At 33.2% G+C, this 15,200-nt stretch overlaps 1 protein-coding gene across 1 annotated transcript in view; it reads right to left on the minus strand.

Annotated features, from left to right (window-relative positions):
• Positions 1-3,375: 3,375 nt before the first annotated feature.
• Positions 3,376-15,200, minus strand: part of LOC138310817 (prolow-density lipoprotein receptor-related protein 1-like) — a gene marked incomplete at its 3' end in the record, with an annotated part of 47,988 nt that continues 36,163 nt past the window's right edge. Inside the window, exon 7 of the mRNA XM_069252146.1 lies at positions 3,376-3,438. Coding sequence (XP_069108247.1) covers positions 3,376-3,438 — 63 coding nt within the window. The remainder of the gene's footprint in view (positions 3,439-15,200) is intronic.

Here is a 15,200-nt window from a genome sequence, read left to right on the forward strand (position 1 = left end):
TACCAATCACTGGCCAGCAAAGAATTCCTTTGAAGACTACAGAGAGAGCGACGCCTAACATCAAAGTCACACAGTCAACCACAGTGTACCGTTAAACGGCTCTTTTGATGTGCTTCACAGGACTGAATTACCTGTTCTGTTCTGTTGCCTCTAGTTTTACTATGATATAGTCCAGAGGTGTAGAGATCGTTAGTGATCGGAACCCCTGGAGAATCGAGGATGATTCGTGTCTTCATTCATGTGATACAGTGTAGTTCTAGGCGCTAATGTTAGTGACTTTAACTAGGGTAACATCAACTCATCAATTTTATATCAAAATTACGTACAAGTATTAAATCGTATGGTATCATTTAAGTCAAAACGTATAAAATAGCATTATAGAAATATATACATCGTATACAATCAAAAAGATACATTTACTTACAAGTGTACATATAAAACATTATAGAAATATATACATCGTATACAATCAAACATTTACTTACAAGTGTACATATAATACATTTATAGTACATATATTTTCAATTTTCTAAACAACATTAAATATCTTAATTGATAAAGGCAAAACGAAATATGTAATTTCATCTACTAATGTTGTGTTGGTGTACATTAATCCTTCATTCATTCATTAAGTTACATGGTCAGCTATATCTACAGTTTGGTCACAGAAATCTGAGATACAAACCAGTCTTCGCTGTTGTGGCTCATGTTTGAGCGTGTCGGCCACACTAAACATGAAATTTCAGATTGTCACTGTCTTTTTTTCTTGTCAATTAATGAAATAATATATCTCCACTTTTGTATACATCTGTAAATGCTGACAAGCGGCTACAGACACAGATACACAGGCCTACTTTAAGGTTTAACATCCACGGAATGTAAACAATATCATTTCAGTAGAAGTCCACATGACCATGACAAGCACAGCTGTAACACTTGGGCGGTGAGCTTCACTCGGGGACGGGGTAATCACCAACGTAATCTGGTATTTTGGTATCCCTGCAACATAGTAATCGAGATATAACAAATATCAGCATTTGTAAAAATAATAAATATCAGCATTTGTAAAAATAATAAATATCAGCATTTGTAAAAATAATAAATATCAGCATTTGTAAAAATAATAAATATCAGCATTTGTAAAAAATAATAAATATCAGCATTTGTAAAAATAATAAATATCAGCATTTGTAAAAATAATAAATATCAGCATTTGTAAAAATAATAAATATCAGCATTTGTAAAAATAATAAATATCAGCATTTGTAAAAATAATAAATATCAGCATTTGTAAAAATAATAAATATCAGCATTTGTAAAAATAATAAATATCAGCATTTGTAAAAATAATAAATATCAGCATTTGTAAAAATAATAAATATCAGCATTTGTAAAAATAATAAATATCAGCATTTGTAAAAATAATAAATATCAGCATTTGTAAAAATAATAAATATCAGCATATCAGCATTTGAAAAAATAACATCGAAATATCAGCATTTGTAAAAATAATAAATATCAGCATTTGTAAAAATAATAAATATCAGCATATCAGCATTTGAAAAAATAACATCGACAGATATGTGTAAAAAAAATAACAAAGGCGACTAAATTTAGTATCTTTTTTCCTAACCCGATTTTCGTATTTCTAACATCTCATTTGACAACGCCTCACTTTTGGCATTGAGTTGAGCAGGGTCATTTGAGGATGGCCTCCCATGTATACGATGTGTTGCTTGTATGATGCGTGTGACTGCGGGATATGCCTGTTATCTTGTGATAAAGGAACTGTTGCCTTTTTATAGTACTATTTCACTGAAAAAACGCAGCCCACCCGGTTATATTATACTGACGAGGGCCAAACCAGCCAGCCCACTCCCTTTATATTGAGTGCTAGGCAGAAGCAGAAACTACCACTTTTACAAACTAGGGTGTGTTTCGACCAGGAGACAGAACCCAGAGGGGACGGCGGTGGCCGACTGGTTTAGATGTCTCGACATATGACCACAAGCCCTCCACCTCTGGGTCGCGAGTTCGAATCCAATGTAAGGGAAGTTGCCAGGTATTGACCGCTGGTCGGTAGTTAATCTCCGGGTACTCCTGGGTTTCCTTCATCAATAATTCTGGCACGTCCTTATATGACCCTGTCTGTTTGTAGGACGTTAACCCATAGATAACTAAACCTAAACCCGAAAAAACCCGTGACCTTTTTTAGATGTTTAAGAGTCTAGATCAGAATTCGGTAAATGTCCTACCAGTGTATTATAGAAGTGTCACACTATAAAAGGGGCAATAGTTTTACTCCATAAAGATACACGAATTTACTGTAGCTTCTCAAGACCCACAGGAATAGGCGTGGAATACTTACCTGAGGGTTGTATGTGGGCGTGGAATACTTACCTGAAGGTTGTATGTGGGCGTGGAATACTTACCTGAGGGTTGTAAGTGGGCGTGGAATACTTACCTGAGGGTTGTATCTGGGCGTGGAATACTTACCTGAGGGTTGTATGTGGGCGTGGTATACTTACCTGAGTGTTGTATGTGGGCGTGGAATATTTACCTGGGGGTTGTATGTGGGCGTGGAATACTTACCCGAGGGTTGTATGTGGGCGTGGAATACTTACCCGAGGGTTGTATGTGGGCGTGGAATACTTACCCGAGATTTGTATGTGGGCGTGGAATACTTACCCGAGGGTTGTATGTGGGCGTGGAATACTTACCTGAGGGTTGTATGTGGGCGTGGAATACTTACCTGAGGGTTGTATGTGGGCGTGGAATACTTACCTGAGGGTTGTATGTGGGCGTGGAATACTTACATGAGGATTGTATGTGGGCGTGGAATACTTACCTGAGGGTTGTATGTGGGCGTGGAATACTTACCCGGGGGTTGTATGTGGGCGTGGAGTACTTACCTGGGGGTTGTATGTGGGCGTGGAATACTTACCTGAGGGTTATATGTGGGCGTGGAATACTTACCTGAGGGTTGTATGTGGGCGTGGAATACTTACCTGAGGGTTGTATGTGGGCGTGGAATACTTACCTGGGGGTTGTATGTGGGCGTGGAATACTTACCTGAGGGTTGTATGTGGGCGTGGAATACTTACCTGAGGGTTGTATGTGGGCGTGGAATACTTACCTGAGGGTTGTATGTGGGCGTGGAATACTTACCCGAGGGTTGTATGTGGGCGTGGAGTACTTACCTGGGGGTTGTATGTGGGCGTGGAATACTTACCTGAGGGTTATATGTGGGCGTGGAATACTTACCTGAGGGTTGTATGTGGGCGTGGAATACTTACCTGAGGGTTGTATGTGGGCGGCGTGGAATACTTACCTGAGGGTTGTATGTGGGCGTGGAATACTTTTAAGTCAAGGGGATGGTGAGGATACTTGTGAGGGTTTATGTAACTTCACCTTAGAGCTGTGGCCATCTTTTCTTGTCTGTAAATAGTTACAAACTAATTGATGTGGACGTGAATAAACATGATGAGATGTGGACTGATTACTTCCATCACCTTTTGAACACTATAATGTTACACTATTCCATTCCTCATCACCTTTTGAACACTATAATGTTACACTATTCCATTCCTAATCACCTTTTGAACACTATAATGTTACACTATTCCATTCCTAATCACCTTTTGAACACTATAATGTTACACTATTCCATTCCTAATCACCTTTTGAACACTATAATGTTACACTATTCCATTCCTAATCACCTTTTGAACACTATAATGTTACACTATTCCATTCCTATCACCTTTTGAACACTATAATGTTACACTATTCCATTCCTAATCACCTTTTGAACACTATAATGTTACACTATTCCATTCCTCATCACCTTTTGAACACTATAATGTTTATTCCATTCCTATCCTTTCTCATCACCTTTTGAACACTATAATGTTACACTATTCCATTCCTATCACCTTTTGAACACTATAATGTTACACTATTCCATTCCTAATCACCTTTTGAACACTATAATGTTACACTATTCCATTCCTAATCACCTTTTGAACACTATAATGTTACACTATTCCATTCCTAATCACCTTTTGAACACTATAATGTTACACTATTCCATTCCTAATCACCTTTTGAACACTATAATGTTACACTATTCCATTCCTAATCACCTTTTGAACACTATAATGTTACACTATTCCATTCCTAATCACCTTTTGAACACTATAATGTTACGCTATTCCATTCCTAATCACCTTTTGAACACTATAATGTTACACTATTCCATTCCTAATCACCTTTTGAACACTATAATGTTACACTATTCCATTCCTAATCACCTTTTGAACACTATAATGTTACACTATTCCATTCCTAATCACCTTTTGAACACTATAATGTTACGCTATTCCATTCCTAATAACCTTTTGAACACTATAATGTTACACTATTCCATTCCTAATCACCTTTTGAACACTATAATGTTACACTATTCCATTCCTAATCACCTTTTGAACACTATAATGTTACACTATTCCATTCCTAATCACCTTTTGAACACTATAATGTTACGCTATTCCATTCCTAATCACCTTTTGAACACTATAATGTTACACTATTCCATTCCTAATCACCTTTTGAACACTATAATGTTACACTATTCCATTCCTAATCACCTTTTGAACACTATAATGTTACGCTATTCCATTCCTAATCACCTTTTGAACACTATAATGTTACACTATTCCATTCCTAATCACCTTTTGAACACTATAATGTTACGCTATTCCATTCCTAATCACCTTTTGAACACTATAATGTTACACTATTCCATTCCTCATCACCTTTTGAACACTATAATGTTACACTATTCCATTCCTCATCACCTTTTGAACACTATAATGTTACGCTATTCCATTCCTAATAACCTTTTGAACACTATAATGTTACACTATTCCATTCCTAATCACCTTTTGAACACTATAATGTTACGCTATTCCATTCCTAATCACCTTTTGAACACTATAATGTTACACTATTCCATTCCTAATCACCTTTTGAACACTATAATGTTACGCTATTCCATTCCTAATCACCTTTTGAACACTATAATGTTACACTATTCCATTCCTAATCACCTTTTGAACACTATAATGTTACACTATTCCATTCCTAATCACCTTTTGAACACTATAATGTTACGCTATTCCATTCCTAATCACCTTTTGAACACTATATTACGCTATTCCATTCCTAATCACCTTTTGAACACTATAATGTTACGCTATTCCATTCCTAATCACCTTTTGAACACTATAATGTTACACTATTCCATTCCTAATCACCTTTTGAACACTATAATGTTACGCTATTCCATTCCTAATCACCTTTTGAACACTATAATGTTACGCTATTCCATTCCTAATCACCTTTTGAACACTATAATGTTACACTATTCCATTCCTAATCACCTTTTGAACACTATAATGTTACCTATTCCATTCCTAATCACCTTTTGAACACTATAATGTTACGCTATTCCATTCCTCTAATCACCTTTTGAACACTATAATGTTACACTATTCCATTCCTATCACCTTTTGAACACTATAATGTTACACTATCATTCCATTCCTAATCACCTTTTGAACACTATAATGTTACGCTATTCCATTCCTAATCACCTTTTGAACACTATAATGTTACACTATTCCATTCCTAATCACCTTTTGAACACTATAATGTTACACTATTCCATTCCTAATCACCTTTTGAACACTATAATGTTACACTATTCCATTCCTAATCACCTTTTGAACACTATAATGTTACACTATTCCATTCCTCATCACCTTCTGAACACTATAATGTTACACTATTCCATACCTAAACACCTTTTGAACACTATAATGTTACGCTATTCCATTCCTAATCACCTTTTGAACACTATAATGTTACACTATTCCATTCCTCATCACCTTTTGAACACTATAATGTTACGCTATTCCATTCCTAATAACCTTTTGAACACTTTAATGTTACGCTATTCCATTCCTAATCACCTTTTGAACACTATAATGTTACGCTATTCCATTCCTAATCACCTTTTGAACACTATAATGTTACGCTATTCCATTCCTAATCACCTTTTGAACACTATAATGTTACGCTATTATGTTACACTATTCCATTCCTAATCACCTTTTGAACACTATAATGTTACGCTATTCCATTCCTAATCACCTTTTGAACACTATAATGTTACACTATTCCATTCCTCATCACCTTTTGAACACTATAATGTTACGCTATTCCATTCCTAATCACCTTTTGAACACTATAATGTTACGCTATTCCATTCCTAATAACCTTTTGAACACTATAATGTTACACTATTCCATTCCTCATCACCTTTTGAACACTATAATGTTACGCTATTCCATTCCTAATCACCTTTTGAACACTATAATGTTACACTATTCCATTCCTCATCACCTTTTGAACACTATAATGTTACGCTATTCCATTCCTAATCACCTTTTGAACACTATAATGTTACACTATAATGTTACGCTATTCCATTCCTAATCACCTTTTGAACACTATAATGTTACGCTATTCAACACTATAATGTTACACTATAATGTTACGCTATTCCATTCCTAATCACCTTTTGAACACTATAATGTTACGCTATTCCATTCCTAATCACCTTTTGAACACTATAATGTTACGCTATTCCATTCCTAATCACCTTTTGAACACTATAATGTTACGCTATTCCATTCCTAATAACCTTTTGAACACTATAATGTTACACTATTCCATTCCTCATCACCTTTTGAACACTATAATGTTACGCTATTCCATTCCTAATCACCTTTTGAACACTATAATGTTACGCTATTCCATTCCTAATCACCTTTTGAACACTATAATGTTACGCTATTCCATTCCTAATCACCTTTTGAACACTATAATGTTACGCTATTCCATTCCTAATCACCTTTTGAACACTATAATGTTACGCTATTCCATTCCTAATAACCTTTTGAACACTATAATGTTACACTATTCCATTCCTCATCACCTTTTGAACACTATAATGTTACACTATTCCATTCCTAATCACCTTTTGAACACTATAATGTTACGCTATTCCATTCCTAATCACCTTTTGAACACTATAATGTTACGCTATTCCATTCCTAATCACCTTTTGAACACTATAATGTTACACTATTCCATTCCTCATCACCTTTTGAACACTATAATGTTACGCTATTCCATTCCTAATAACCTTTTGAACACTATAATGTTACACTATTCCATTCCTAATCACCTTTTGAACACTATAATGTTACACTATTCCATTCCTAATCACCTTTTGAACACTATAATGTTACACTATTCCATTCCTAATCACCTTTTGAACACTATAATGTTACACTATTCCATTTCTCATCACCTTTTGAACACTATAATGTTACGCTATTCCATTCCTAATCACCTTTTGAACACTATAATGTTACACTATTCCATTCCTAATCACCTTTTGAACACTATAATGTTACGCTATTCCATTCCTAATCACCTTTTGAACACTATAATGTTACACTATTCCATTCCTAATCACCTTTTGAACACTATAATGTTACACTATTCCATTCCTAATCACCTTTTGAACACTATAATGTTACGCTATTCCATTCCTAATCACCTTTTGAACACTATAATGTTACACTATTCCATTCCTAATCACCTTTTGAACACTATAATGTTACACTATTCCATTCCTAATCACCTTTTGAACACTATAATGTTACACTATTCCATTCCTAATAACCTTTTGAACACTATAATGTTACACTATTCCATTCCTAATCACCTTTTGAACACTATAATGTTACGCTATTCCATTCCTAATCACCTTTTGAACACTATAATGTTACACTATTCCATTCCTAATCACCTTTTGAACACTATAATGTTACACTATTCCATTCCTAATCACCTTTTGAACACTATAATGTTACGCTATTCCATTCCTAATCCACCTTTTGAACACTATAATGTTACACTATTCCATTCCTAATCACCTTTTGAACACTATAATGTTACCTATTCCATTCCTAATCACCTTTTGAACACTATAATGTTACACTATTCCATTCCTAATCACCTTTTGAACACTATAAGTTACACTATTCCATTCCTAATCAACTTTTGAACACTGTGATGTTACACTATTCCATTCCTAATCAACTTTTGAACACTATAATGTTACACTATTCCATTCCTAATCACCTTTTGAACACTATAATGTTACGCTATTCCATTCCTAATCACCTTTTGAACACTATAATGTTACACTATTCCATTCCTAATCACCTTTTGAACACTATAATGTTACACTATTCCATTCCTAATCACCTTTTGAACACTATAATGTTACACTATTCCATTCCTAATCACCTTTTGAACACTATATGTTACCTATTCCATTCCTAATCACCTTTTGAACACTATAATGTTACACTATTCCATTCCTAATAACCTTTTGAACACTATAATGTTACACTATTCCATTCCTAATCACCTTTTGAAACACTATAATGTTACACTATTCCATTCCTAATCACCTTTTGAACACTATAATGTTACACTATTCCATTCCTAATCACCTTTTGAACACTATAATGTTACACTATTCCATTCCTCATCACCTTTTGAACACTATAATGTTACGCTATTCATTCCTAATAACCTTTTGAACACTATAATGTTACGCTATTCCATTCCTAATCACCTTTTGAACACTATAATGTTACACTATTCCATTCCTAATCACCTTTTGAACACTATAATGTTACGCTATTCCATTCCTAATAACCTTTTGAACACTATAATGTTACACTATTCCATTCCTAATCACCTTTTGAACACTATAATGTTACACTATTCCATTCCTAATCACCTTTTGAACACTATAATGTTACGCTATTCCATTCCTAATCACCTTTTGAACACTATAATGTTACACTATTCCATTCCTAATCACCTTTTGAACACTATAATGTTACACTATTCCATTCCTAATAACCTTTTGAACACTATAATGTTACACTATTCCATTCCTAATCACCTTTTGAACACTATAATGTTACGCTATTCCATTCCTAATCACCTTTTGAACACTATAATGTTACACTATTCCATTCCTAATCACCTTTTGAACACTATAATGTTACACTATAATGTTACGCTATTCCATTCCTAATCACCTTTTGAACACTATAATGTTACACTATTCCATTCCTAATAACCTTTTGAACACTATAATGTTACGCTATTCCATTCCTAATCACCTTTTGAACACTATAATGTTACGCTATTCCATTCCTAATCACCTTTTGAACACTATAATGTTACGCTATTCCATTCCTAATCACCTTTTGAACACTATAATGTTACACTATTCCATTCCTAATCACCTTTTGAACACTATAATGTTACACTATTCCATTCCTAATCACCTTTTGAACACTATAATGTTACACTATTCCATTCCTAATCACCTTTTGAACACTATAATGTTACACTATTCCATTCCTAATCACCTTTTGAACACTATAATGTTACACTATTCCATTCCTAATCACCTTTTGAACACTATAATGTTACACTATTCCATTCCTAATCACCTTTTGAACACTATAATGTTACACTATTCCATTCCTAATCACCTTTTGAACACTATAATGTTACGCTATTCCATTCCTAATCACCTTTTGAACACTATAATGTTACGCTATTCCATTCCTAATCACCTTTTGTTACGCTATAATGTTACACTATTCCATTCCTAATCACCTTTTGAACACTATAATGTTACACTATTCCATTCCTAATCACCTTTTGAACACTATAATGTTACGCTATTCCATTCCTAATAACCTTTTGAACACTATAATGTTACACTATTCCATTCCTAATCACCTTTTGAACACTATAATGTTACACTATTCCATTCCTAATCACCTTTTGAACACTATAATGTTACACTATTCCATTCCTAATCACCTTTTGAACACTATAATGTTACACTATTCCATTCCTAATCACCTTTTGAACACTATAATGTTACACTATTCCATTCCTAATCACCTTTTGAACACTATAATGTTACACTATTCCATTCCTAATCACCTTTTGAACACTATAATGTTACGCTATTCCATTCCTAATAACCTTTTGAACACTATAATGTTACACTATTCCATTCCTCATCACCTTTTGAACACTATAATGTTACACTATTCCATTCCTAATCACCTTTTGAACACTATAATGTTACACTATTCCATTCCTAATCACCTTTTGAACACTATAATGTTACGCTATTCCATTCCTAATCACCTTTTGAACACTATAATGTTACGCTATTCCATTCCTAATCACCTTTTGAACACTATAATGTTACACTATTCCATTCCTAATCACCTTTTGAACACTATAATGTTACACTATTCCATTCCTAATCACCTTTTGAACACTATAATGTTACGCTATTCCATTCCTAATCACCTTTTGAACACTATAATGTTACACTATTCCATTCCTAATCACCTTTTGAACACTATAATGTTACACTATTCCATTCCTAATCACCTTTTGAACACTATAATGTTACACTATTCCATTCCTAATCACCTTTTGAACACTATAATGTTACGCTATTCCATTCCTAATCACCTTTTGAACACTATAATGTTACACTATAATACACCATTCCTAATCACCTTTTGAACACTATAATGTTACACTATAATGTTACACTATCACCATTCCTCATCACCTTTTGGACACTATAACGTTACGCTATTCCATTCCTAATCACCTTTTGAACACTATAATGTTACACTATTCCATTCCTATCACCTTTTGAACACTATAATGTTACACTATTCCATTCCTAATCACCTTTTGAACACTATAATGTTACCTATTCCATTCCTAATCACCTTTTGAACACTATAATGTTACGCTATTCCATTCCTAATCACCTTTTGAACACTATAATGTTACGCTATTCATTCCTAATAACCTTTTGAACACTATAATGTTACGCTATTCCATTCCTAATCACCTTTTGAACACTATAATGTTACACTATTCCATTCCTAATAACCTTTTGAACACTATAATGTTACGCTATTCCATTCCTAATCACCTTTTGAACACTATAATGTTACGCTATTCCATTCCTAATCACCTTTTGAACACTATAATGTTACACTATTCCATTCCTAATCACCTTTTGAACACTATAATGTTACGCTATTCCATTCCTAATAACCTTTTGAACACTATAATGTTACACTATTCCATTCCTAATAACCTTTTGAACACTATAATGTTACACTATTCCATTCCTCATCACCTTTTGAACACTATAATGTTACACTATTCCATTCCTAATAACCTTTTGAACACTATAATGTTACGCTATTCCATTCCTAATCACCTTTTGAACACTATAATGTTACACTATTCCATTCCTAATCACCTTTTGAACACTATAATGTTACACTATTCCATTCCTAATCACCTTTTGAACACTATAATGTTACACTATTCCATTCCTAATCACCTTTTGAACACTATAATGTTACACTATTCCATTCCTAATCACCTTTTGAACACTATAATGTTACCTTTTACTATTCCATTACACTATCCATTCTATACCTTTTGAACACTTATGACTACATCTATATTCAGTACCTATTCCATTCCTAATACCTTTTGAACACTATAATGTTACACTATTCCATTCCTAATCACCTTTTGAACACTATAATGTTACACTATTCCATTCCTAATCACCTTTTGAACACTATAATGTTACGCTATTCCATTCCTAATAACCTTTTGAACACTATAATGTTACACTATTCCATTCCTAATCACCTTTTGAACACTATAATGTTACACTATTCCATTCCTCATCACCTTTTGAACACTATAATGTTACGCTATTCCATTCCTAATAACCTTTTGAACACTATAATGTTACACTATTCCATTCCTAATCACCTTTTGAACACTATAATGTTACGCTATTCCATTCCTAATCACCTTTTGAACACTATAATGTTACACTATTCCATTCCTCATCACCTTTTGAACACTATAATGTTACACTATTCCATTCCTAATCACCTTTTGAACACTATAATGTTACGCTATTCCATTCCTAATAACCTTTTGAACACTATAATGTTACACTATTCCATTCCTAATCACCTTTTGAACACTATAATGTTACGCTATTCCATTCCTAATAACCTTTTGAACACTATAATGTTACGCTATTCCATTCCTAATAACCTTTTGAACACTATAATGTTACGCTATAATGTTACGCTATACCATTCCTAATCACCTTTTGAACACTATAATGTTACACTATTCCATTCCTAATACCTTTTGAACACTATAATGTTACACTATTCCATTCCTATCACCTTTTGAACACTATAATGTTACACTATTCCATCCTAATCACCTTTTGAACACTATAATGTTACACTATTCCATTCCTAATCACCTTTTGAACACTATAATGTTACACTATTCCATTCCTAATCACCTTTTGAACACTATGATGTTACACTATTCCATTCCTAATCACCTTTTGAACACTATAATGTTACACTATTCCATTCCTAATCACCTTTTGAACACTATAATGTTACGCTATTCCATTCCTAATCACCTTTTGAACACTATAATGTTACACTATTCCATTCCTAATCACCTTTTGAACACTATAATGTTACACTATTCCATTCCTAATCACCTTTTGAACACTATAATGTTACACTATTCCATTCCTAATCACCTTTTGAACACTATAATGTTACGCTATTCCATTCCTAATCACCTTTTGAACACTATAATGTTACACTATTCCATTCCTCATCACCTTTTGAACACTATAATGTTACACTATAATGTTACGCTATTCCATTCCTAATCACCTTTTGAACACTATAATGTTACGCTATTCATTCCTAATAACCTTTTGAACACTATAATGTTACACTATTCCATTCCTAATCACCTTTTGAACACTATAATGTTACACTATTCCATTCCTAATCACCTTTTGAACACTATAATGTTACACTATTCCATTTCTCATCACCTTTTGAACACTATAATGTTACACTATTCCATTCCTAATAACCTTTTGAACACTATAATGTTACACTATTCCATTCCTAATCACCTTTTGAACACTATAATGTTACACTATTCCATTCCTAATCACCTTTTGAACACTATAATGTTACGCTATTCCATTCCTAATCACCTTTTGAACACTTTAATGTTACGCTATTCCATTGCTAATCACCTTTTGAACACTATAATGTTACGCTATTCCATTGCTAATCACCTTTTGAACACTATAATGTTACACTATTCCATTCCTAATCACCTTTTGAACACTATAATGTTACACTATTCCATTCCTAATCACCTTTTGAACACTATAATGTTACACTATAATGTTACGCTATTCCATTCCTAATCACCTTTTGAACACTATAATGTTACGCTATTCCATTCCTAATAACCTTTTGAACACTATAATGTTACACTATTCCATTCCTCATCACCTTTTGAACACTATAATGTTACACTATTCCATTCCTCATCACCTTTTGAACACTATAATGTTACGCTATTCCATTCCTAATAACCTTTTGAACACTATAATGTTACGCTATTCCATTCCTAATCACCTTTTGAACACTATAATGTTACACTATTCCATTCCTAATAACCTTTTGAACACTATAATGTTACACTATTCCATTCCTAATAACCTTTTGAACACTAATGTTACACTATTCCATTCCTAATACCTTTTGAACACTATAATGTTACGCTATTCCATTCCTAATAACCTTTTGAACACTATAATGTTACGCTATTCCATTCCTAATCACCTTTTGAACACTATAATGTTACACTATTCCATTCCTAATCACCTTTTGAACACTATAATGTTACGCTATTCCATTCCTAATCACCTTTTGAACACTATAATGTTACACTATTCCATTCCTAATCACCTTTTGAACACTATAATGTTACACTATTCCATTCCTAATAACCTTTTGAACACTATAATGTTACGCTATTCCATTCCTAATAACCTTTTGAACACTATAATGTTACGCTATTCCATTCCTAATCACCTTTTGAACACTATAATGTTACACTATTCCATTCCTAATCACCTTTTGAACACTATAATGTTACACTATAATGTTACGCTATTCCATTCCTAATCACCTTTTGAACACTATAATGTTACGCTATTCATTCCTAATAACCTTTTGAACACTATAATGTTACACTATTCCATTCCTAATCACCTTTTGAACACTATAATGTTACACTATTCCATTCCTAATCACCTTTTGAACACTATAATGTTACGCTATTCCATTCCTAATAACCTTTTGAACACTATAATGTTACACTATTCCATTCCTAATAACCTTTTGAACACTATAATGTTACACTATTCCATTCCTAATCACCTTTTGAACACTATAATGTTACGCTATTCCATTCCTAATCACCTTTTGAACACTATAATGTTACACTATTCCATTCCTAATAACCTTTTGAACACTATAATGTTACACTATTCCATTCCTAATCACCTTTTGAACACTATAATGTTACGCTATTCCATTCCAATACCTTTTGAACACTATAATGTTACCATTCCATTTGAATAACCTTTTGAACACTATAATGTTACGCTATTCCATTCTAATAACCTTTTGAACACTATAATGTTACACTATTCCATTCCTAATCACCTTTTGAACACTATAATGTTACACTATTCCATTCCTATCACTTTGAACACTATAATATGTTACACTATTCCATTCCTAATAACCTTTTGAACACTATAATGTTACACTATTCCATTCCTAATCACCTTTTGAACACTATAATGTTACACTATTCCATTCCTAATCACCTTTTGAACACTATAATGTTACACTATTCCATTCCTAATAACCTTTTGAACACTATAATGTTACACTATTCCATTCCTAATCACCTTTTGAACACTATAATGTTACACTATTCCATTCCTAATCACCTTTTGAACACTATAATGTTACACT

The sequence above is a fragment of the Argopecten irradians genome, chromosome 16, assembly GCF_041381155.1.
Source record: "Argopecten irradians isolate NY chromosome 16, Ai_NY, whole genome shotgun sequence".
Lineage (NCBI taxonomy): Eukaryota > Metazoa > Mollusca > Bivalvia > Pectinida > Pectinidae > Argopecten > Argopecten irradians.